This window comes from Microtus pennsylvanicus, chromosome 15 (assembly GCF_037038515.1).
Source record: "Microtus pennsylvanicus isolate mMicPen1 chromosome 15, mMicPen1.hap1, whole genome shotgun sequence".
NCBI classification, from domain to species: domain Eukaryota; kingdom Metazoa; phylum Chordata; class Mammalia; order Rodentia; family Cricetidae; genus Microtus; species Microtus pennsylvanicus.
The window spans coordinates 56,229,905-56,256,439 of NC_134593.1; the positions used below are offsets into that span (position 1 = coordinate 56,229,905).

At 36.0% G+C, this 26,535-nt stretch overlaps 1 protein-coding gene across 17 annotated transcripts in view; it reads right to left on the reverse strand.

Annotated features, from left to right (window-relative positions):
- Mycbp2 (MYC binding protein 2) overlaps positions 1-26,535 on the reverse strand; it is a 229,015-nt gene that overhangs the window by 96,813 nt on the left and 105,667 nt on the right. For all 17 annotated transcript variants that reach the window (XR_012907999.1, XM_075950196.1, XM_075950189.1 and 14 more), the window contains 14 exons: positions 26,240-26,336; positions 24,774-24,966; positions 24,122-24,396; positions 19,828-20,049; positions 16,051-16,242; positions 13,749-13,955; positions 12,160-12,291; positions 8,685-8,863; positions 6,952-7,094; positions 5,471-5,571; positions 4,656-4,874; positions 1,995-2,220; positions 902-1,020; positions 261-348 (listed from right to left, as the gene is read on the reverse strand). Coding sequence is in view for 16 of the 17 variants with exons in the window: in XM_075950196.1 (XP_075806311.1) it covers positions 261-348; positions 902-1,020; positions 1,995-2,220; positions 4,656-4,874; positions 5,471-5,571; positions 6,952-7,094; positions 8,685-8,863; positions 12,160-12,291; positions 13,749-13,955; positions 16,051-16,242; positions 19,828-20,049; positions 24,122-24,396; positions 24,774-24,966; positions 26,240-26,336 (2,393 nt within the window). In the remaining variant the exon portion in view is untranslated. The remainder of the gene's footprint in view (positions 1-260; positions 349-901; positions 1,021-1,994; positions 2,221-4,655; positions 4,875-5,470; positions 5,572-6,951; positions 7,095-8,684; positions 8,864-12,159; positions 12,292-13,748; positions 13,956-16,050; positions 16,243-19,827; positions 20,050-24,121; positions 24,397-24,773; positions 24,967-26,239; positions 26,337-26,535) is intronic.

Here is a 26,535-nt window from a genome sequence, read left to right on the forward strand (position 1 = left end):
ATACATAAATGTATATATATATATATATATATGTATTATATGTGGAGGATATATATATATATTAATCTGAGTAAAAAGGTTTAGGATACCCTTAAGTCCATTTAAACAAAATCAGTGTACCAAATAGTTATTACTCATATGTACATTTAGTCACAGAATTTGTGCTGAAAGTTTATCTTCAAATGTTCTGTGATAAGTATGTCTTGCTTTTAAATTTGCGTCTGAATCCTTAGCAACACCTCTTACTTAACTAGACTCACCGATAGGAAGTGCTAGATCCTTCTTCATCAAAGCTGCTGCACAGACCCCACCGAGATTGGCTAATTCTTTTTCCAGCTGAATAACTCCCTGTAGAATTAAATTCACTACTTAAGAAATGTTTGAACGTGGGTTCTGAAAACACTGTAAATCAAAGTCAAGCTCTGCAGATAAAACTGGGAAGAAAGATGCTTAGCTGGCAGCTGTGAGAGAAAAAGATTGAATATTACATGCTGTTTGGCTTTATACCTTCACTGTTGAAATCATTCTCATTCATATTTAAAAAGATTATGACCTTGGCATTGTTTTTTTTAGTGTTTGATTTAAAACAGGTAAGAATAGTTCCATGTTTTAACATAGGACTTCTAGGATAAGTTAAGCCACTTAGTAAAGCTAGGTTCTGTCATTACGAAAGGTAAATCCTTAGCACGGGGCACAGAGTTATTCTTCAAAGTCTGCTTCACTCACACGAGGCCATGCTGCGCAAACTCAGCCCGCCCACGTGTGATGAGTAACAAAACGTTAACAGGCAATTAAACTATACAACATTTTAAACAGAAACCTCTAGTTTGCAAGGCAAATTAAATCAGGGAAACCTTGAAAAAAGCAACTGTTATTAACAGACTGGGAAGATACTTCTTACCTCATCAGGCCCAGGGCTAAATTCATATCCAATTGCAAAACACTTGAAACCATAGAAGGAGGCTTTATCATCTTTCACATAATCTGAAGCAGTTTCCAGTGAAAAAAGGGCTTCATTTCCTTAAAAAAGCAAAAAGTGTGTGTGTCTGTGTGAGCAAGCACTAGTCTCTGTTAGTAGGTCAAAATATGAAAGAACTTGATAAAATTTACTATTTTATCATATAAATATAAACAATTCTTCAAATCAGTTATTAAAAAGTAAAGAAGACTTTTTGATGGTGAATTCTTTATTCACTTACACAAATCATATTAAAAGCAATACTATCAACAATAGAACTATCCCTAATGAATGGATGCTAATTTCCATTATAATCAAATCCATTTCCTTAAGCCTACCCTTAAGTTATATCAGCATTTTCTTCAATGATCTATCAGTTACTGAGTACCTAGGCTAAAACACTCTGTTTTGAGTTAAGTAATCTTCCTCTGTGGTAAGTGACATTTTCTGATCTCTTAGCAAATTAACCATTCAACAAAGTGGGTTGGAGTCAAAGGTAAAACTCTAAACTCATTAAGATTAGATTATAGGAAAAATGACAAAACTTCCTTGTATGGTTTTAAGTGTTTGAAAAATTATTGTTAGCTGTTTAAAATTAGACTACCACAGAGACTAAAGAGTTTAAAAACTTCACCTTCTTTAAAAGAAAGGCATAAACACCAGAAATAAGTGCATGTACATGTACACAGACACACACATAAATAAATCTTCAGAGGAAGGGCTCGAATCCTACTTCTGAGAGACAGCATTTCCTGGGAAAATAGAAAATCAAATCCACTTTTTTTTTTCTTTTTGGAATTTGTTCCCAACTATACAGAAGATTCAGTATTAACTTTTCTCCCCTCAAAATCTTCAAATAACCACTCTTCAGAAATTTAGAGCCCACTATGCCCTTCATTCACATACCTTATTTTTTTTGATTGAAACCAAGACCCAGAAGTCTTTAATAATTTTCTCCGCAGTTAAACACTTTCAATAATGCATCTTTAGTATAATACATGTATTATATTAACAAAACATAGAAGAGATGATTCACCTGGTAACACTAAAACCATAGTAGGCCATCCAGAGGATCCTGAATATTTCTTTAATTCTATCCATGAATTAAGATTTTCATGAACAGTTGTCAATTTTGGTCCATATCCTGAGTTCTGAATAGTTCTGACGGGAATAAGCAGGCGGAGAACGTCTTCTGACTGTGCAGTACCACACTGAGGGTCAAATTCGATTGTCATCCACCTAACACATTCTGGGAATGTCACCTAGCAGTACAAGAAGATATAAATTTATATGCACACAACTATATCTGCTGTTGTATGTATAAATACATGTGTACGTATGCCTGTAGTAAATGAAATGGGAGAATGACACACCACAAAAACAGAGAAACGAAGTGAAGAAAACAAGACAGATTGTCTCATAATTCAGTTTTGGAGTATGCGATTATTTACATATTATAAAACAAAATCCAATTTAAAACAAATTCATACAACAATTCTATATTGCATAACAAGAACCAGAGCCTGTTTCCCTTTTAACTGGCTCATTCCAGAGCTTAAGCAGGAAATGTTAAGTCTAAATATTTGCTTGTTCCAGGGAACAAAGATGCAAGAAAAACCACCAGGGAGAATCTAAAGTCTTAGTATGGTAAAGTGAAAACTCACATCCAGCTGAAATATGGGGCCAGTTTCCTCAATAAGCGAAAGTTGAGGAAACCAAACGACAGAGATGGAAGGGGATGAATATATTTACAGGGATTTAACATGTCTCATAAAACAAAAAAAAGTTGGAGGGGGAGATACTAGAGAAATAAACAATCCCAAATATATTCATTTATGTGAATTCAAATTCAAACAAACATATAAAACATGCATATTTTATAATATTAAGGAATTGCTCATTTTCAGTGTTATATCACTATAGCTATTTTAGAGGATTCTTACATTAGAGAAATACAGAAGAAAATAACATGAATTGTTTTACGATAATATAAAAGGAAAGGAATGAAGTAGAAAACAAATGAAATGGTTTGATTAAGGACTTAAGACTTGAACCAGGAGATGAGTAAGTAGGCTACTGCATTATCTTGTCTACTGCTGGGTATCTCCTATTTCTACACCAAGTTGAAAGTTTTGCAAGAACAAAATCAATTGAAAAAAACATGATTTGCTCTCATTTATTTACTAAAAGGGCTTGAATAAAATAACTTTAAATTTTAAAATATTTCACTTTTATTTTTTATATAATATTCTAAGTAGACTATTTTCAATTTTCAGAGTTTATATTGTAGTACCAATAATGCAAGTTTTACAAAGTATAATTTAAAGGCTAGGGAGATAGTTCTGTCTGTAAAGAGTTTGAGGACTAGAGTGTGGTCTCCAGGACCTATGCCAAACAACATAAACAAATGCTGGGCATGGTGGTACAAGCTTTAATTCCAGGGTTTGGGAGGTGAAGAAAAGAAGATCATTGGGGCTTGCTGAACAGGCAGGCTAGTGCACTTAGCAAGTTCTATTTCTGTGAGAGATCTTGTTTCAAAAACAATGTAGTAGTGCTTAAGAAATAACTTGGGAGGCTGCCTTCTGGTCTCTTTATCCATGAACAAACATGCCCACAGGAACACATATAAAAATACTATTTACAAATTTTAAGATTTATATTCACTATAATTATAATATAAAGCACAGAGTTTAGCATTATATACTGCAATGCTGTTATTTTGTAAACAACTCTCAAAAACCTATCAAAGTATAAAATCTGTAAGGTAAAGTTCTGTCTTCCTAGAAAGCCCACAGACCTAAGATAAAACTACTGATCTTAAAAAAGAAAGTAATAATAAAATGTCTCCTGATGACATTCTGCTATACTCATAGATCTGTGCAATATTCATTCATCATCAGAGAAGCTTCCTTTCGCACCAGAAAGGAATACAGAGACCCACAGCCAGACATCATACAGAGAGAGAGAGAGAGAGAGAGAGACATTGGAACACATAGCTCTAAATGGGATGTCTTCATCAAATCCCTCCCCTGAGGACTAAGGGAATTCTGTGGAAGAGGAGGTGGAAACAGTCTAAGAGCCAGCAGGGACGGAAGACACCAAAACAAGCTCCTCTAAATAAACTGAGCAAAGAGCATATGAGCCCACAGAGACTGAAACAGCAATGGGGCCAATAGAAGTCTACAGCAGGCCCTCTGCATATACACCATAGCTTTCAGGTTAATACTGTTACAAATATAAGTCTCTGACTCTTGTGCCTTCTCCTGGGGTTCTTTTCCTTCTGTTGGGTTGCCTGGCCCAACTTTTGATGTTATAGTTTTTGCTTCATCTTATTATATTTTATTTTGTCATGTATGGTTGTTATCTCCAAGAAGCCAGTTCTTTCTAATGACAGACAGAAAGGGAGTGGATCCTTAGGGAGGGTAGGTGGGGAAGAACTGGAAGGAATAGAGGGAGGGAGGGGAAACTATAAACAGGATATAATGTATGAGAAAAGAATATATGTTAAATAAAAGGGAGAGAAGTTCTGTCTTCAGGCATTCTTTAGTCTAACAGTTCCTAATTATCTGTGGATTCTTTATACTTAAGTACTATAAAAGAAATGACATTTGTAAACATATGCAAAATACTCTTTCTGATATCATTAGAGAATCTCAGATCAAGGTTGGGTTTGAATTTTGCTGAGAATGGTGCTCACCTTGTAGTGCGTCACACAGGCAGGCTTGTATGGATGCTCACTCTCAACGACAGCATAGTGATTAGAGGTGGTACAAGCCGAGAGGCCTTGTTCAGGCTGGTTTCCAGTCGTGCTGTCAGTTGACTGATTGGGGTTGAATGCAGGGGGTGCATACTTCTGATTCAAAATGGCAACTGAAGGAAGCAATTGCTGGACAAGGCCAAAAACTTCTACAGCAACCTAGTAGACATAAAAAAAAACATGATTAAATAAATGTGAAGTTCATTTTACTAATGAACTATTCTAATTGCTGGTAACCCTTATCAGTAACAACTTCCATATAATAGAGTTTCTATATTTTTAAACAAAAATATTTTTAATGGGTAAGAATTTTATCTTAGTTATTATAGTAAAATAATCCATATCTTAAAAGTTTTTGTAGTCTAAAATAAATAGCTTTCCTCAATATTTAAATATGTCAGAGACTCAATAGTTTATAACTTTCTTCATGTCTTATCTTACTACTGTAAAACACTCCTTTTCTTTTGTTATTTTTATTTAAGGTGAAGAATTGGAATCAAACTCAGAAACTTTAAAATAAGCAGATAAGTTAATGTTTCTTTATATATCATATTTATAAAATGGATCTTCAAGTGTGAAATCAGTATGTCAGTACACTAATAAGCAATGCTGGGAACAAGAGGCTTAACTAACAACTTCTATCACGTGAGGTATTTTATCTGTTATCTATAACCTTAGTGCCTTAATGCTTACTATATCTTTAAAGGGAAGATATAAATGGTAAGAGATCAAAGTCATAGAATTTAATTACACACCTTGGGAATAGCAGCAGCTACTGGTCCTATGTAGGCTATAATAAGGGGAAGCAGCATGGAAAACAGACTGGAAGAGCTAAGCAGTTCTGGAATGTCATCAGCTAAAAAAAGCATTAAAACTATAGTTAGAAGGTGGTTTTGTTATACTGTACACATGCTAAACTAACCTATACCCTGTTAGTTTAGAAAGTTATGGTTGACATTAACTACATGTTTATAAAGGACTGGTTCAATTTATTGTAAAGGATTTACTACCATGTGTTATCTCAATCTTATAATAGATACTTCCCACATTTTAGAGGATAAAACCAAGGCACACAGTGATTGTATATCTTATAATAAATTCTTAATATATATATATATATCTAAAACGCTAGAGCAAGGAGCAGTGGTTTTAAACACAGCTATATGAGTGACACTAGGCAAATTATTTAATCTGAAAAGCAAGATAACAACATTTCTTCCCTGAGTGCTGTTAGGGTTATATGAGTAAACACATACATAAAATACTTAAAACAATGTCTGCACATATAAACATTCCAGGAAGCATTTGTTGTGACTGAGCTATTATTACTTCTATTTTTTCATGAAGAACTTTGCTGATAGCCATTTTTCCATGAACATGAGGCTTAAAAGATGGGCTAAGCCTAGACACTGACATTACAGGACAACTATCCTCCCATAAACCTAGACATTGATATTACAGGACAACTATCCTCCCATAAGCCTAGACATTGACATTACAGGACAACTATCCTCCACTATTTGGCCTTCTACATCTGCTGCATAAGAATAAATGACATATATTCAGAAAATACTTTAACACAGCCTAAACATATGGGATTGACCAAATTTTTAGGGGAAAGGATAACACTGAATATTTGGCACTAACAATTCTTTTGACATCACAGAGGAGGCCCAGATACCAAGAGGTAGGTAAAAGGAGAAAGGCAGCAATGAGATTATGTGGACATTTCCATCCAAGACAAAGTGCACGTGAGGTTGCACTATGGCAGCCTGAACTAGGTACTGGAGAACAGAGAAAGAGGAAAATGCCAACTGGAGTTTCTGGTGAAGAAACAGACCCAGGGCTTAATTCAGAGAAGTGGGTCTGAGGAGATGGGCAGGGTTATCCAGACATTTCGGGGAACGGTGATACTTAACAGTAACTGGATACACAGAAAGAAAAAAAAATACACTACTAACCAGGAAAAAAGCCAAGAAACCCAATTTAATTAGATGGGATTTTCTCTTATTATATGAACTAAAAAACTAAAAGCATCAGGTAATTTCTTTAAATCACTGTAAACAAAACAAAACAAAACAAAACCTTCCTTTAAGTATGAAGGGTGTGAATGATCCAAAATCAATACTTGTATAGATGGGATTCTACAAGGTGGTTCTCCTTAACTAACTATGAACCAGGAAAGAACTACAGGCTCTAACCCATGACTATGAAGAAAGGAAAAGGACAGTCTTACCATCCACAGCAAGGGCTCTGTGCAACAGATCCTTAGCAGCTCGAACAACAGTGCTTACCACAGAGAGAGCTCTGCTACAGTTTTTATCTTCCTCATTGGCTTTACTTAGAAGCTGGGATTGTAAATCTCCGTCAAATTCACTCCTGTGACATGAATAAACATGAAAATAATTTGCACTGGTAATTTTAGGAATTATATTCAGGTCAGAGCGTCTCAATAAACTTGAAGTAAAAAACAATTACAGTTAAGACATATATGTGTAATTATGCTCATTTATGAAATTATAAAGACTTTGAACAAAAACAAAGCAGAAGAGTATACAGTAAAGGCTGTTAAATTAAATAAACCTTTGGTGAACCAATATTTACAAAGGCCAGAGTTAAGTTTAAAGATAAATTCTGAAGGGACCACAAAAGATATGAGAGGAAAGTATCAGGATGAAGGGAACCAGGTACTAGATTTAAAGAAGACAATGCAGACAAGTATCATTACAATGGAGGGGAAAGAGTAAAATCTGAAGGAATGGTAGATATGGGCCAGATCATATAGAGTGAAGTGGCCACAGTAACAAATTCATATTTCATCAAAAAAGAAGAATCAAGAGAGAATTGAGCAGGGTATAGTGGGTATATTTTTTGTTTTTATCATATAACAGATGGTACTGTTTAGAACAACAGGGAGAAGCTGTGATACTAGTATTTTACAAGTAAAGGGGTCGGTGATCAGCAGTCTCAACATGGGAATGATAGAAAAAGTCAGATGCAGAGCATTCGGCTGTCAGGAACTATCAAACTAGATGCAAAAGAAAGGCATCTAGAATGACCAGGAGCTTGGCTATAACTGTGTGACTACTAAGGACACATTAAACCTACAACATCTATTAGCCAACCACAGAAAGCATCTTTAAGGAGGATAATTGGTATGGTGACTTAACGGTGTCTTAACTGGAGTCCAACTTTCTATGTAAAAATCCCTTTACCATAAGTCACTACAAATGTGACTTGAGAAAGATGTTTACCACTCAATGGCTCAGTTCCCTCTTCTGTGAAACAGAGACAGGAAACGTGCCTACTGTGTGGCTAGCCAAGGCAACCACAGGAAGCAGTAGATAAGCAGCATCAGTGAACTGAATCCAAGTGAGGTTGAGGACAAAGGTGGTTAATGGCACCAGGACTACAGGTATGGTATTATACAAAAAAAAGCAGACAGAATGAGTTATGTGTATTTTTTTACCCAAAGATTACAGTTTTCTGTTTTCCGCCATTTATCTACTAAGTAGTTTGCTAAAATAATACAAGAAAACCATACTATTGTATTGTGTGAGTCCCACAGGCTACCTGAGCAGGTAAAAGATCTTTAAATATAAAACTATTTCTTCATACCTCGACTTAGGTTAAATATTCATGAAAAGTAATGAGTAAATTCTACTTGCATTTTAAAGCACAATCAAATTAAAATATAACATGAACAACATTTATGCCTGTATAAAAGCAAAAAAAACCCAAAGCTTCAATGATATTAAAAGAATAACGAACATTTAAAAGCATTCACCTTTATAGTTAACACCGAATTTACATTTTTAAATGAAGATTCTTCACAGGAATTTGACTAAGTATATGCTAGGAAGATAAACTATGTAATTTAGTTTCATTATCAACTTGGCATGTTTTATACAACAGCAAATGTCACACACCACTTTAGCACATTTCATTTCTAACTATAAGTACACCTACCTATAGTACAGTATCTGTGGGATCTGCCCTCTGGTTTGGTTTGTGCCATTACTGCTCAAACTACATGTGCTGAAGGTAAAAGTCACTCCATCCGGGCACTGCACGGTGGTCATTCCTCCATCTCCATTGGCTGTACGACTGCCATAGTTCCTCAAGCGCACAGCATACTTGACGTTTTCCTTCATGACGGAAATATAAGGAATAATATATCTGCTCATAATATAAGGAGAGGATACAGAAAGAACTCTAGCAGTAAACTATTCAAATATACTAAAACTTTGTGGTCATTATAAATAATTTCATTAAATGAATTTTTAATGAATCTAATAGCTAATTCTTACTGAATACATTTTGAGTAATAGAAGCTGCCCTAAATATTTTATATGATCTAACTGAATTATCTCCAGTGTCCTCAGTAGGTACTTGCCAAAGAAGAATTTGAGGTCCAATTGTAAAACAACTTGCACAAAGTAACATAACTAGTAAGCAGTGAGACTAGCAGATGATCATCAAATACGGGTAGTTCCTGTGCTTAATAACAAACATCAAATATTAGTCAATGTCACGGTTTGAAAGAAAATGGCCCCCATGGGGAGTGGCACTATTAGGAGGTGTGGCTTTGTTGGAGTAGGTGTGGCCTTGTCACAGTGAAAGTAGGTCTTCTATGCTCAAGCTATACTCAGTGACACAGTTCACTTCCTGTTGCCTACAGATCAAATGGAGAACTCTCAGCTCCTTCTCCAGCACCATGTCTGCCTCTACTCCACCATGCTTCCTGCTATAATGGTAAGGGACTAAACCTCTGAAACTGTAAGCTAGGCCCAATGCTTTCCTTTATAAGAGCTGTCTTGGTCATGGTGTTTTTACAGCAACAGAACACTGACTAAGATAGTCATAAATACTACTATAAGATAATACTTTCTCCATGACTTTAAGTTCTTAAAATAATTCTAAGTATGCAAAAAATAATTGAGTCTATTGCATTTTTATCTGGGGAGAAATTTACTCAGAGACAAAAATATGCACACAAACACAGGAAAAAAATCATGCAAAACTGTTCAGAGTATGGTATGTAGGAAAACCAAGTTACAGATACTCATGCTTTATGAAGGTTTTTTTTCCATATTTGCACTGGAAGTTTTATTTTAACTGTACACAAGCTGTAGTCACCTGAGAGGAGGGAACCTTGCTTGAGAATATGCTTCCATAAGATTAAGCTGCAGGCATGCCTGTAGGGCATTTTCTTACAGACTGATGTGGGAGGAGCTAGCCCTGGGCTGGTGGTCCTTGGTTCTATAAGAGAGCAGGCTGAGCAAGTCATGAGAGCAAGCCAGAAAGTACTACTTCATGGTCTCTACATCAGCTTCTGCCTCCAGGTTCCTGCCTTACTTGAGTTCCTGTCCTGACTTCCTTCAGTGAAGGACAACAATGTGGGAATGTAAGTCAAATAAACCCATTCCTCCCCCAGTTGCTTTCACCATGGTGTTTACCACAGCAATAAAAACCTGGACTAAGACGAAAGCTGTTTTTTTTTAAAGACCCATTTTGTGGGCCAGGCAATGGTGGGGCACACCTTTAATTCCAACACTCATGGAGGCAGAAGTAGGAGGATCTCTGTAAGTTGGAAGATAGTCTGGTCTACAGAGTGAATTCCAGGAGAGCCAGAGATACATAGAGAAACCTGCCCCCCCCCCAAAAAAAAATCTATTTTATGTGCGTGCATACGTGTGTGTGTGTGTGTGTGTGCATGTGTGTGTGTGAATGTAATGCTGTGGCAGACAGAAGATCAAATAAGATCTTTTGGTGCTGGAGTTACAGATGATAAATAAGCCCCCTGATGTGTGTGTTGGGAACTAAACTCCAGATCTCTACAAGAATATTATATATTCTTAACCACTGATTTAGTGCACCAGCCATCAAAGCTGTTTTTGATAAAGTCTCTGATGAGTCTCCTTTATATTTTAAATTATATTCTAAAATATTTATTCACTTAAATCAGGCATAACTTAATATTACTTTAACATTAATATTTATTTAATATAATTTATCTACTTTTTCTACTTTTTATCTAATTTTGTAAATTCTTGTATTTATAAAATTAATAAGGGCAAAATCTTAATACTCTTTTCTGTATATTTATTTATTTATTTTATGTTATGTGTATATGTGTTTTATCAACATATATGCATGTATGTGTACCATGTGCATCCCTGGCGCTTGTGTAGTTCAAAGAGTTCATCAGAAACCCTGAACTAGAGTAACAGATGATTCTGAGCCATCACGTGGATGCTGGGGACAGAACCTGAATCCACTATGCTGTTAACTGCTGAGCTCCCTTTATGGCCCCATTAATATTAACTCTTAAGATCACATCTTTTCTTTGAAGCATTTCTGGTGCAGTATAAATTGGAAAGACGAAGGCTAATACCTAATCAGTTTTAATACTATGCCATACACGAAAGCACATTCTCTGCTGTCATTATTTAGTCAGTATAACACTGCAGTATATATGCTGCTTACTCACCAAAAGTACTAAAATGATAACATGCCAGGTTTAAGAAACTTGACAGCAGAGAATGAATGTATTGAAAATGAATAAATACTACTCTGCATCTTTCCTACTTATACTGTATTTATCCTTTAAAAGAGTTAAGTCTGAAGAATTATATGAGCAGGGGAGGGGTCAACATCATGACAGGGAAATCCAGAGACAGCTGATCTGAACTGGTGGGAATTCATGGACTCTAGACTGGTAACAGTTACATACACTTTTTTGTTTGAGGGGCCCCTGGCTGTTGGACCAGGATCTATCCCTGGTGCAGGAGCTAGTTTTTTGGAGTCTATTCCCTATAGTAGAATGCCTTGCTCAGCCTTGATACAGGGGCAGGGAGAAGCTTGATTCTGCCTCAACTGGGAAGCTTTTCCCTTTCTGAGGACTTGGTGGGGGTGGATTTGGGGGTCATGTGTGGGGAGCAAGAAGATGGGAGGGAGGGGGAACTGTGGTTGGTATGTAACATGAATAAAAAAAAAAAGTTAAGTATTTCTTACCCTAACTCTAAAGCTGTCTGACAATAAAAACTAGTGATTCTTCCTAGTATACCAGGAGTTGGATATGTGCAAAACCAGAGTAGAACACAGTACAATATCACAAATATTACATTGTAGTAGGCAAATACATAAGTAGTTGAAGTAGTATATAACAGATAACTAAGCAGAAGGCATAGTTAACATGTGAAATATGTGGCAGTACATGCACATGAGTGCAGATGCTTGAAGAGGTCAGAAGAAGACGCTGGGTGCCTTGGAACTGAATTTAGCAGTAACTGTGAGCTACAAACATGGGATTCAAACGCACATCCTCTGCAAGAGCAGTCCACACACCTCATCACTGAGCCATCTCTCCAGTCCACTTTTCACTAGTTTTAACTGCATATTATTACCTCTTAGCTAAAAAGAAGCATCTGGTTGAAATTACCTTTAAAGGAACAACTTTGTCCAGTCTGATTTCAGCTATGTCACTGGGTGAATCATCTGTTGTATAAGTTCCTTTAACTAATTCTAGAGATGTCCATCTGTGAGAATGAGTTGAATCTCCTGCATGTTCACTCTAATGAATACATAAAAACAAAATGGACAAGATGTTTAACTTTATTGCAGAAACAATTCTTATTATAATCCATTATTGTCTCTAGGTAGTTAGTTTATTGACTTGTATATAAAATTAGTCATGGACTGTGGAAGATGGCTCAGTTTAAACAACTTGACCCCAAGTCTGACAACCTGAGTTTGATCTCTGATAATCCCAAGGTGGGGAGAACTGGCTCCAACAAGTTGATCTCTGGTTTGCACATATGCACCTTAGCATATGGATGCATGTGTGCCCACACACTCACATACACAAATAAATGTATAAAAAACTGAAATTAGTTATTAGCATTTCTTTATATGTCCTAAAGAAAGATTTTGCTACTCTAAGCTATTGAATTTTATTTGCTGAAGAGATTAAAACATAAATTGACTAGTATTCTCTTAGGTCTTGCAAGTGTTTGAGTATCTTCATGAGACACTACACACACAATCTCATCAAGTAGATGTTAATTAAAATTAATTGTTCGAAAGAATCAGTTAAACAGATGCTATTTACAAGAAACTCATTTTCATGTTTTTGTCTCATTATTAAACTTTGTAAAAAACTTAAGCACTTAAAATAATTTTGATCATAGAGAAAAATGCAGCCACAATCAATAAACACTATTTTTAGTTAGTAAGAATTTCCATTAGCATTTTAACAAAATTGTTTGGCCTTTGAAAGAGGAAACAGTATAATTATATGTTCTGTCACTTTAAGAGACAAGCCACGCCCACTCCCTTCCTGCTTAGAGCCTTAGTCTCTCTCTTTTCTCCATCTTTCTCAGGAAGAGGCAGCTTCTGCCTTTCCCCACTTCTCCCCTTCCCCTCTTATCTGTCTCTGTCTCTCTCATCTTCTCCCCTTCTCCCCTTCCTTCCATAACTACTAAATAAATATCCAATTCACCTTACATGGTGTGCCTATCTGTCTCTCTTGCCTGCCTGCCGCCCATATGGCTAGCCACCAGGGACCTGCCACCTTTGGAGACCTACCATTTGGGACTGGCTGCTCTCAGGACCCGCTGCCCCCTGCCTGCAGGGGATCCCAAGCAAGCAACTGGGGATAAGCAGCAATCTTTAAAAATCCATTACAAATAGTATCCACCTAAACCTAAACCCTGTTCTAGAATCATGAAAAATGACAATAGTAGAAAAAATATTACACAAGACTTGGAATAAAAAGCTTAGCTATCTACTTCCCAGTTTTCAATTCCATTTAAAATCTCTCCCTTTCTGAAATTCCAAAAACTAAAAAAAAAAAAAAAAAATGAAATAAGGAAAAGTGTGTCAAGATGTTCCTAAACAATCATGTAAAGTAAATCTTTTGATTCTGATTAATGTCCATGTATATGTGACCTGTTAGATTCTGGAGGTTTGAAGCCACTGTGATTTGATAATGGTCAACTCTGATGACCACGCTGCAGGACTGATACTCACATCATCAACCAAGACCTCTAGTTCATACTCGTGTATGCCACCTCCTCCATAGACAGAGAAACCAACCACAACGATGCCAGGTTTGTCTACTGCAAAACAGATTGCATCGGGGGATCCATTTCCAGTGTTCCAACTTCTTCCCTGACTTGTTTTTGTGAATCGGTTAGCACTGGCTTTTACAGAGTGAAGAGAATTAAGTCCATCAACCTATGAATAACACATACAAGTCTATCAGCAGCTGATAATCTGTGTATTACTAGCAATATCTGAAACAAAGTATCTTATGGATTCATGTTGGATATTAAACATTTATCTGAATGAAATATTCCATATTAAGAGAGGATTTTCAAAATCAAGCCATAATCTGTTTTGGGGAAAAACAAAAACCAGAAGCACCAAATCAGTTAACATGTTCAAGTTAAGAACAATTAAGAAAGGCAGTGGGCAGAGAGAAATAATTATACTTCACAACATGTAAGGTACCTATCAGTGTTTCAAGGTGACTTTACCAAATCCTTAATATTTGATACTTCTTAAATTTTGTTACAATAGCTACAGAACAAACGCATACTTGCTACCACTGACCTATACACACAAAAACTGTTACAATAATAAAGTTTAATTTATGAATATCTTACCACAATTACAAGAACTATGGTATATTATTGATGAGACTAAGATTCTGCCCAGTTTTTAATATGCATTTGGGCACGTACCTGGAGACAGAAAAAAGCTATGGCACCTTTTGTTCCATGCATTTATTATTACTAGCCTGACTTCTGAATATTACTTATCACTTAGCAATGGAACAACTGCTGCAAGTTCATGGACTTGTATGATGTGGCATATAAAACCTAGTCTAAGAAGATAATGCATATTTTAACATACTTTAATAACTTGGGTATGATAATAAGGAAGCAGTTAAAAGATGGGACTGAAGTGGGGAAATGGCTCTGTTAGTAGTATCTATACTATGAACATAGAGACCTGTGAGAAGATCCCCAGTACCCATTTAAAACCTGGAATGACAGCAAATTTGTAAACCCAGCAGTAGATTAGATGGATAGATGATAACCTGGGACTCTGGCCAAACAGTCTAGCCAATTGTTGATTCCCACATTCATTTTCAGATTGTGTCTCAATAATATGCTCAATAAGGACAGAGGATGGCACCTAACATCAACTCTGGCACCTACACACACACACTTAATTAGGTATACCTGAATATATATATATATATATATATATATATATATATATATATATATATATGTATAATACCACATAAGTGCACATGTGTGTGCACACATACACACAGAACGAGGGAGAGGGAGAGAAGGAGAAAGAGAATCTTAAAAAGTAAAAATAGAATAAGTAGCTCATAGAACAGGAAGGAAAAATGATTTTTATTATTTTGTGTGTATGTATATGCTATGCATGAACACACACAAAAGCCAAAGGACATTCAGTGTTTTATTCCGTCACTCTCTAACTTACTCATTTGAGACTGGGTGTTCTCATTGAAAATGGAGTTATATGGGCAGCACAAAGAGCCAAAGACCCTCTGTCACCCAGTGGTGGGCTTACAGGTGCAGGCCCATGGACATACTGGAATTTGTACATGGGTAAGCATTACTACCTGCTGGGTCATCTTCTCAGTCCTGGATTTTTTTTTATTTTAAACAAGAACTTTCTTGTTTCTAATACATATTCCTGAACTATCTGGAAATTAGTTTTCTAAAAATCTAAAAATGTATGAATAAAGAAATGACATAGAAAGTTAAATATATCTGTTGTTACTGTTCTTCCTAAATGACCCAGGCCAGCCTCGCCTTGCTTCTGCTTCTTGAGTGCTGAGACTCTAGGCATGTACTACATCGAATGATGCTGTTAAAAGTAAGAAGGTAAGGCTGGCTTGGGAATGAAACTGACATGAAATGACCATCAGAAATGAGCTTTCTTCGTACATGGCAGCCATGATCAGCTCTTCACGTAGGTAAGGATTAGGAAGACAGTAAATCATGTGAGAGACAATATGATGGGGCTTTAATGGGAAAGAGATGCTTCCCTTTAACATCTGGAGAGGAGATTTGTTAAAACTGCTAAGTAAACGAAAAAGTTACTATAGACAGGTGATTTAGGTGATGGGGGTAGATGGGGTGGCAGGTTCAGAGGAGAAACTCTGAGGAATCTCCTGAACAAAGGAGAAGGCCTTACTTTTATATTGTGACTTAAAGAGACAGGATAACCGTTCTACAGGAATATGTGCTTATTTATCCCGCTGTGAAATAAAGCTCCTTACCTCAGATCCCAGGGCCGATGCTGTCAGTTCGCTGACAATACTGGCCAATAACCCACAGGTGTTTGAGACCAAGTGTGAGGAGAAGAGCTCATTTTCTCTCCGAAGGCTGTTTCTTACTGGAAGCACAACAATGACGAGCATCTTCTCTAGGACTTCACGGAAGCTTGTCATCCCTGAGATGTTCTCTTCACTCTGTGATGCACAGGAAGAGAGAGGACAACACACTGATTTACTTAACCTCACAGAGGTTCTCAGGTGTAAAATTCTTTCCACTTGATAACCTAAAGTTCTAGGCCTGAATTATTTCTATTTTAACTCATAATTTACATGACCTGTTTTTATTAGCTTAGTGACGTCTTCACGTATTTCCTTATTTGAACTACATAGCAGTCTATAAATTGTGTCTATCTCCATGGCAGACAGACAATTATTCATTCTTTTAGAAACTCTTATCCTACAAGGTAAGATTTCAGTAGAACTTGAGTCTATAAAAATCAATCACAGCTACTCCTTTTATAATTACTACTTGATTTAATTTCTCAAAGAAAACAAAATCCTATACTCTACCAGTAGAAAATTACAGGATAAGAAATTAGAATTTAATTAAAATCCAAACTCCAAAAATATTTTTCAGAAAATATTGTTAAGATTGTAATTCAGCGGCTACCATTTATTACACTCTCATGTGTTTTGACTCTCTGTGAGGTAGTCACAGTGACCAATCAATCTTTCAGTTTTACCAAGGACTGGAGAATCAGACTATTTGGTATCTAGTTGTAATTCTTTCATCAAACTTTGGCTTTCCTAAATCATGGGTGTGGCTTAATTTTCAAAACCACATTCTTAGTCCCTGGATAAGTTCTTTCATAATAATTATATTCCTTAACTGCCTTACACACAGAAATATTCATGAAAGTGTACAGTCTGGGTGAAGAGAGACCTAGAAACTAAGTTACTTTCTTCTCAAATCAAATATGTAAATGAATAAATTCATTTAGAAATTACATAATTTTCAGTTAAAGCAATCACTAGCAGGACTATCAATTTCCTTTTTACAGTATAGTTTTAATGTCAGACAAAATCATTTTAAAGATATTTTTATATTTTAGTCTACTATCATGAGTATAATTACTATAACATGTTGGTTCATTTCTAACCTAATAATTTTTTGCAATTAAAATAATCCATTTTTTATTTACTAAAACTCAAGTTGTATTGTATCCCTTCTATCTTTTCATTCTCTAGAAACTTCACCTTCACAGAAAGTCTGCTTTGAAAAAAACTCAATCACTAATTGTACTTCACCAAGAATCTTGAGGTGCTTCCTTCAGAAAATTGTCTGCAGGAAAAAAGTCTATGCTTGTTTTGTTTCTAATCAGTAGTTGTCAAGAGTAATTTAAAAAGCTGCTCCAATAATAGTCCGCCAATATGACATGGTAGAGAGAAACATGTCAAACGCAAGGTGATACTAGCTTTCTAACTGATTTCTGACAATCTTTAACAAATCTTTAATATAATTTCCTTCGACTTTAGAAAATTTCCCAGTATTTGAGACACTAAGGCAGAAGGATGAAAGCTCCAGCTAGCTTAGGTTACAACAGGAAAAGGAGAATTTAATACTTAAAAATATTATACTGGGAAAATAATCATGACCTTAAATGAAATGCTAAGCAAAGATACATTGTTTAAAATACTTAAATATTTAAAAAAATAAAAAATACTTAAATATTTGAAATGTTCTAAATATATGTATGTATGAGAATGGCTGATCATTTTATGACAAAATGTTAAAAGGTACAATGTCCAGCAGGCAAGAAAGGGGGAGCATGAGAAATTATATTTAATTAAGAATGTATAAAAATTTGAGTTAAAAAAGGCAGTTAAATAATATTAATTATTGCTATATTTTCAAAAACTTTAAACACATAACTAGTTATTACTCACTATACATTAGTATTAAAATATAAAACTCTAATAGTAATTCCTAAATAAAACAGGAGAAAATTCCCCTAAGTTCATCTCCCATGTTACTTTATCTCAGTATACTCTTAAGTAGTCTTTTGTGTAGTATTTTACATAGTTACCACTCTTTATATACACTTTTGATTTTTAAATATTTGCCTTGATATCAAATGTAAATATACAATTTAAATGGCTGAATAAAGGTCTATTAAGTTAGTAAACCAAATTCAGCTATTTCACTTAGTAGTGAACATTTAAGAGTCTGAGTGAGGTTTCTAAGCTTTCTCTTGAGCAAATAAACATGCAACTTTTAGTTTTCCAATTATTCTAACAGTTCCCTGTGAAAACACTGACAACATGAAGTAGTGAAATGACCATTTACCATCTAAAAATATCTGGTAGTTTGTAGCAGTCAATCAAAGGTTGTGTTTGTTTTTTTATCCACTTCAACTACAACGTAATCAAAATTACAGCAAATAAACCCACAATAAATACTTGCTAAAAGGTTGAAGGAGATATTCAAACTAATTTAAACTGTAAAAATCCATCTATAAGGTTACTATATTTTTTCATAACCTCACAGCATAGAAATTTATAAGAAAAAAGTTTAACTTTTTCTAATTTTCTAGAAACAATTTGCTATCTCCCTGACATTCATTATTAATTACTAGTAAGTCCGAGGTTTTTTGATGCTGGCCCTTGTAATATTTTAAATTTCTATAAGGATCCTACAGAAATAGGTTTTTAATTTTTTTCTAGAGTTCTTTTTAACAATGCAAAATCAGTTATTAAACAATGTTTCTTATGTCTTTTGTTTTTAAATTTATTTTATTTTAATGTGCTAGAATATTTTATAGAACCCATTTTCATAAAAGTTATTTCTTTCTATATTTTATACATTTATATATTGTGGGTGTGTGCATGGGTGTGTGTACAGCACACATGTGGTAGTCAGAGAATAATGTGGGAGTGTAGGCTCCTCTTCCACCATGTAGGTTGTGGATCAAATTCAAGTTGTTGTGCACTTTTATGGGCTGTGACATTTTGGTAATTATACTTTAGAACAGTAAAGATTCCTTTACTATCCATAACTTACTTTTTTATGATACAGCAATAAAAATTTACATAGGTGTTTACTTTATATTCACCTTTTTAAAAGTGAGTTGTCATTTAAAATAAGATTGCTTATTGTGGTGGTCTAAATAAAAATGGTTCCTATAGGTTCCTAGTCAGTGGAATATCTGGAAAGGAGGTGTCACTGGAGGTCTTTGAGGCTTCAAAGTGCATACCAAGCCCAATCTCTCTCTGCTTGCTGCTAGTAGATCAAGATGCAAGAGGCTACTGCTCCAGTGCTGTGCCAGCTTGTCCCCACACACCCTATCATGATGATAACTGACCAACCTTCTAAAACTGTAAACAACCCCCCAAATAAGCGCTTTTTCTATAAGTTGCCTTGGGCATGGTGTTTTATCATGGCAATAATTAAACTAGCTGGGCGTGGTGGTAATGCCTTTAATCCCAGCACTCAGTAGTTAGAGGCAGTCAGATCTCTGTGAGTTCAAGGCCAGCCTGGACTAGAGAGAAAGTTCCAGGATAGTCAGACCTATAAAGAGAAACTCTGTTTCAAAAAAACAAAATAGTAACTAAGATACTTATCTTTCAGGTGAACATGAGAACTAGAGAATAGCTCTTACAAAACAGATAATCATTTGTCATACATAATTATCAGTAAGGAAGATGAGGCACCAACCTATGCATATCTCCCCTTCCTATTGTTTTACTTTTCCATTGTTAGAGATTTCTGAAGACACGTACCTGGCTTAGCTTTTCCATATGTCCCACCAAAAGTGGAAATCGATGAACTAGTGTTGAGTCATTCTCAGTGCTGACTTGCTTAACAATTGATCGCAATAATACTTCTCCATCATATGCAATAGGGAAGATAGATGTCAGCTTAACAGAAGTGTGACACAGAGCAGACATAACAGCTGCAAGGAGTCGGCTACTGGATGTCTTAAAGTTTGCTTCCTGGATATCCTTGTAAGAACAATAAGAACCCTCAGATACTGCATCAATATAAACCAAGTTTCTACAAATACACCAATATTTTCTACCACTCCATTATGTAAGGGGCTTTATTACAGGATAATACCACATAGATACATTAAAACATAATTAAATTATCATCTAGTAATGATGGGGGAAGTAGAGGCAAGAAAAGTCCTATAGCAAACCAATGTTTATACATGTATATATCTTTACAATCACCAGATCTTCCTAGCATCATTATCAATTCCCATTAGAATCTATCACACACACTCATTCTGCAAGCACTGCAAATACTTTTGACAAAAAAATAAATAATACAAATCACACTTCTGTGATACCATTTTACTAAGGTCACAGAATTATACTATCATTCTCAAGTTTATGGAGAAATCTCAGCACAGCTGGACAATTTTTCAAACTTTTTAAACTTATCAACATTAGAAATTCTACTTCACAAAAATCATGCACACATTACTTAGTTCTTCACACATCTGTGCTACCAGTCAGACATAAAATCAAAGCAACATGTCATCGAGATCCAATGCTGCAAAGCTAGCCTAGCACATGGAGACTGCTATGGTGAGAGGACTTAATCCATCGCTAGTGCAGGGAATACTCTCCTTCTAGGAAAGAAATACACTGCCCTCCTTAATCCATCGCTAGTCCAGGGAATAATCTCCTTCTAGGAAAGAAATACACTGCCCTCCTTAATCCATCGCTAGTCCAGGGAATATTCTCCTTCTAGTAAAGAAATACACTGCCCTCCTTAATCCATCGCTAGTCCAGGGAATACTCTCCTTCTAGTAAAGAAATACACTGCCCTCCTTAATCCATCGCTAGTCCAGGGAATACTCTCCTTCTAGGAAAGAAATACACTGCCCTCCTTACTAGGATCAGAGTTCACTGGGGTACCACTGGGAAGATAATGAATTAGGGATAGCAGGGTAAAGACCTGATGCTATCATTTCCATTACAAGAGTAGCCAAAGTGGCAAGAACAGGCAGTTCCAAGGAGAAACATCCACTACTTCATTGGTATCTAGGATGTTAGCTACAGATTGCTCTTTTAGAATTAAGTTAATATATCATTCAATAATATTTTACCATTAATTAAGATATTAGTGACAGATTCTTCTTAGATTTTATCAGGTTTGGAAGTTTTGTTACATCGTTGTTTGCAATGTTTTCACCAGTGACTAACTGCTAATTCTGTCAAATGTATTTTAACTGACTGAAATTTAAAGTGTATTGAAAGTATATGGTCTCTCTATTTCAAATTACTAAAAGAGTTACTACAATGAACTCTTTTTCTTTACACTCAGTACAGGGAACTGAACTCTCATTTGTGCTAGAAAGTACTTTACCACTGAATCATGTCCCAGCCAAATTAATTGTATTGATTTCTAGGTGTTAATCCTGCATTTCAAGATAAATATCACTTGGTAGTGAGTGATACAGTAACTTATGATTTTTAACTCAATAGGATTATCAGAATAACTGTGTCTCAGTGGTATTTGTCCATTTCTTATTCTCATACTATGTTGGGTTTTGATATCAGACATGCCATCTATGAACCTTCTATGTTCTTTGAAGGAATTTGTTAGAGGTGTTATTTCTTTATAAATGTTTAAAGACTCTACAAACGACAATATCTGAGTTAGGAATTTTGGGTGAAAGTTTTAAATAAGGAATTCTATTTCTTAATAGGCACAAGACAATTATGATCCCCCTTTTGTCCTTATTTTTGAGAAAAGGTAGACCTGACTGGCCTGAAACTTGCTATGTAGATTAGACTCTTTCAAGTCTTTTTTTGTTTTTCTTTTTAATATGTATGAGCATTTTGCTTGCATGTAAGACTATGTACCACATGTGAGCCTGGAGCTTCAAGAAGCCAGAAGTGATGTCTGAGGTCCTGGAACTGGAGTTACAGATTGTTGTGAGCCCCATGTGGTTCCTGAGAATAAGACCTGAGTCTTCTATATGTGTAGCTAGCTAGTGATCTTAACTGCTGAGCTATCATTTCTCCAGTCCTGACTTTAAAATTTTAATCATTTAAATTTTTTTTTAGATTTTCTTATTTATTTATTTATTAAGGATTTCTGCCTCCTCCCCTCAACCGCCTCCCATTTCCCTCCCCCTCCCCCGATCAAGTCACCCTCCCTCATCTGCTCGAAGAGCAGTCAGGGTTCCCTGACCTGTGGGAAGCCGAGGACCGTCCACCTCTATCCAGGTCTCCTAAGGTGAGCATCCAAACTAGGCAGTTTGGATAATCATTTAAATTTTACTAGATTAATGCATGTAAGTATATGATTGATTTTGTTGAACTGGAAACACATTTATCAATGTGTACTAAAAAAAAATATACATCCTGTAGTCGCATATTGTAGTTTATAAATGTCTCTGAGATTAAGGTGGGGCTGGAAAGATGATTCAGCTCAGCAGTTAGCACTGGACTGAGCTCCCAAGGTTCAGATGAAGAGCAGAAGGAGGGAGAACATGAACAAGGTCAGGACCGCGAGGGGTGTGTCCACCCAGGGAGACTGATCTAATGGGAGCTCACCAAGGCCAGCTGGACTAGGACTGGACGAGCATATGATCAAACCAGACTCTCTGAATGTGGCTGACAAGGAGGGCTGACTGAGAAGCCAAGGATAATGACACCGGATTTTGATTCTACTGCATGTACTGGCTTTTTGGGAGCCTAGTCTGTTTGGATGCTCACCTTCCTAGACCTGGATGGAGGGGGGAGGGCCTTGGACTTCCCACAGGGCAGGGAACCCTGACTGCTCTTTGGACTGGAGAGGGAGAGGGAGGGTAAGTGGGGGGGAGGGGGAGGGAAATGGAAGGAGGGGAGGAGGTGGAAATTTTTAATAATAATAATTAAAAAATAACACTGTTTTTCCAGAGGATCCACATTCAAGTATCAGCACCCATATTCAATGGAACACAACTGTCTGTAACGCCAGCTCCAACAGCCCTCTCAAGCTCTACTCACCTGCACATATACAAAAGACATATGCACATGGTGTCATGTGAATTCTAATTGGTCTTAATAATAAAAACTCAGAGTCAGATATTAGGGGGTGAAAGCTGAAAGATCTGAGAAGCAGAGCAGCTTGCCACTAGTTCTTTCTTCTACGAAATCGTCAGCCCGAGTATTCTGTGTCTACAGGTCCTCAGATTGAATGCCTTGAGCTTTTGTCTCTTCCCGCCTTACACTCCTCTCTCTGCCCAGCCACATTCCTTCCTGTCACCACCTCCCTAGTGTTGGGATTAAAGATGCGTGACTCCCAAATACTGGGATTAGAGGTGTGAGCCAACACCCCACCACGGCCTGGCTCTGTTTCTCTTTGAGACTGGATCAATCTAGTGTAGCCTCTGTTTCCCCTGTCTTGCTAGTGCTGGGATTAAAGGCGTGTGCTATCACTGCCTGGCCTCTTTGCCTAAATGGTAGCTAGTTCTGCACTCTGATCTCCAGGCAAGTTTTATTTGTTAGAGCACAAACAAAATATTACCACACATACAATTAAAAATAAAAGTAAAATCATATAGATCAAGATAGTTTATATCACTATTCAAATCTTTTCCCTCCTCTTTTTGTCTAGCTGCATTGGTAATTGCTGCAGCATGAGTACTGCAGTACTACCAGTGGTGATGTCTCTTTCTGCGCTAGAGCTCTGCAAAGCATTTGGGATTTGGAGTCTTCATTAGTGAATAAATGATGTTACCCTGTCCTTCACTCATTCCCCTCTCACCTATCTGTGGAGACGCAGAGGGCCACTTGTTTCCACACATACACACACACTCTCAAATAACCTCCCCTATAGACTGAAAGAGAAAGTCGGCAGTTATAGAAACATGACTGGTAATTTTATAACAAATAGATGACACCAGAGAATGAAACAAATTTTTAAATTTTAGCTATATACGTGACACACACCAGGTAGATTTCCTAACTGACCTTGAGTAATTAACAAAGGATGAAAATTTAAATTAATTTTCTGGCACAGTATTAAGCAATATATTTTATTTTCAATCAACATTTTATAAATTTAAATTACCTGATCCAAACAATTCAACAGATCGCAGAGACAAGCCCACTGTAGAGCAGGAGTCGGGTAGAAGGAGTGAAAGCAGGCAGTGAAGGTGTTATGGCACTCCTGAAGAACAGCCTCCAGAAGACTCAAGGGCTGGCTCAGGTACCCTTGAGGGTCATTATCTAACTTCACCATGCAATGATCAACTCCCTCCGATAAAATTTTTCTTAACAAAGTTCTTGTTTTTCCAATACACTCTGCTAATTTGCTAGTTTCTTCTACAACTGCTTTTCCTGTAGCTTTGAGAAATAAAAAGAAAAAGTGCTAATAAACCAAAGCATGTACACGACAATAATAATTTAATCATTTACTGTATAAATAAAAATCAAACACCAAAACTCAGAAATGAAACTGCTTAGAGACTAAGTGGGCTACAAAATAATTTAAAAAAAAATCTACATAGGAAAAAAGAACTAGCATCATTATTTAAGTCTAAATTTGTAATTGAATTTTTTTCTATTTGATAAATATAGTTTAAAAGTAACATATTTTTCTCTCTTAATTTTAGTAGCAACTTAAAGGTATCTTGGGATCTTAAAATACTAGGGTATCTCTACATTAATTTTCTTAATCTCTGAAATGATTTCTTTCCAAAGTTTTTTAAAATTTACCATACCTGATACTGGGTATATTTCACAGGTATAGACTCGCAACAACCGCAAACAACAGGTCCCCACAAAGCGTAGTCTCTCTAAATCAAGAAGTGTGGCTGTGAACTGGAACCCTTTTAACCCTCGAAGTTCTTCAACTCCTAAGACTAAGGTGGTCCAGCTCCAGTGAAGAATACTTAGCAATGACTCGAAACATTCCTAATCCACAATATGAAAAAACACACTAGTTATTAAAACATATCATAGTTCGAATAAAGAGAACAATAATGGCATGCAACTTCAAAAATATCCTGAACTTTTTACTGAGTTTTGATAGTTGAAGTAAAATACGTGTGCACATTTTTACACTTACCTGTTGCCAGCCTAGTTAATTTATCTTAAAAATATATAGAAAAAAGTTATAATTTACATGTTTCTTTGAAATTATGCTAATATAGTATAACAATTTAAAGTAGTGTTAAAGTATTATAAACCAGTAATACCTATATCACTATATATAAATTACTTATATATTAAGCTATAGGCAGGCAGTAGTGGCACATGCCTTTAATTCCAGCATTTGGTAAGCAGAGGCAGGTAGATTTCTGTGAGTTTGAGGCCAGCTCAGTCTACAAAAAGTAGTTCCAGGACAGCCAGGGCCTTAACATAGAAACCCTGTCTCGCAAAACAAAAAACAAAACAAAATAAAACACAAAAAGTATAGTAACAACTATAACCAATTCTTGAAAAGTTGATTTGAAATTACTAACAAAAATCACTATTTAGATTTTTAAAAATTCTCACGCATGTGTTTAGGGTTGGCTTCTCTGCAGTTCTAGACGGTCTGAAGACCATCACACTTACATAACAGCAAACATTAAAGCATCTCAGAGTGGAGCACTTTGCTCCCCATTCCTCACCAAGGCCCAGATGACTGCTGGTATAATATAATAAAAGAAAGCTTTAAAATAAATGGCTGAATAGATTTTTGTTGTTGTTGTTTTGTTTTTGTTTTTCGAGACAGGGTTTCTCTGTGGTTTTGGAGCCTGTCCTGGAACTAGCTCTTGTAGACCAGGCTGGCCTCGAACTCACAGAGATCCGCCTGCCTCTGCCTCCCAAGTGCTGGGATTAAAGGCGTGCGCCACCACCGCCTGGCTGACTGAATAGATTTTTATATGAACAATTTCAATAACCTAATGATCACATGGTTTTTATATTTTATCTTAATAAAAAAATACCAAATTTATTGTTTATCAGGGCAAATGTCAAGTTAGAAAAGTCACAAGTTATTTCAGACATACAAAAGCCAATTCAGCTGAGTTGACATAGGCAACATCTTTACTTTTTTACTATTTAAAGTATACATTATCTTTGCCTAAAATATACAGCTAAATAAAAGCAAATCTGAATTCATAAAACTAAGTTAAGACAGTCTTAGAATTAAAATTCTGCAACAAGTAGCAAAGCTGACATTTTTTTTTAAATGGCTTACCACTGAGACAGTTCTTGCAAAAGATCTCTTTAAAATGTGTACAGGCTCACTAGTCTGCTGTTTGCCTTTGGAAGCACTGCCATCACTGGTTGGGAGTCTGGTGGTAGAAGACAAACAATATATTATGTTCAAATTAATGACCAATGATAACTTTTTAACGTACATTTTTTAAGATCAGTGAAGTGCTCAGCTACGAATCTACATTACCTCCCACTACCCCAAGGCTCGAGGAGCATTATAAAAGAGGGACCAGAAGATTTCCAGATGTAGAGGTTTGGGTAGACAGGACAAAACAG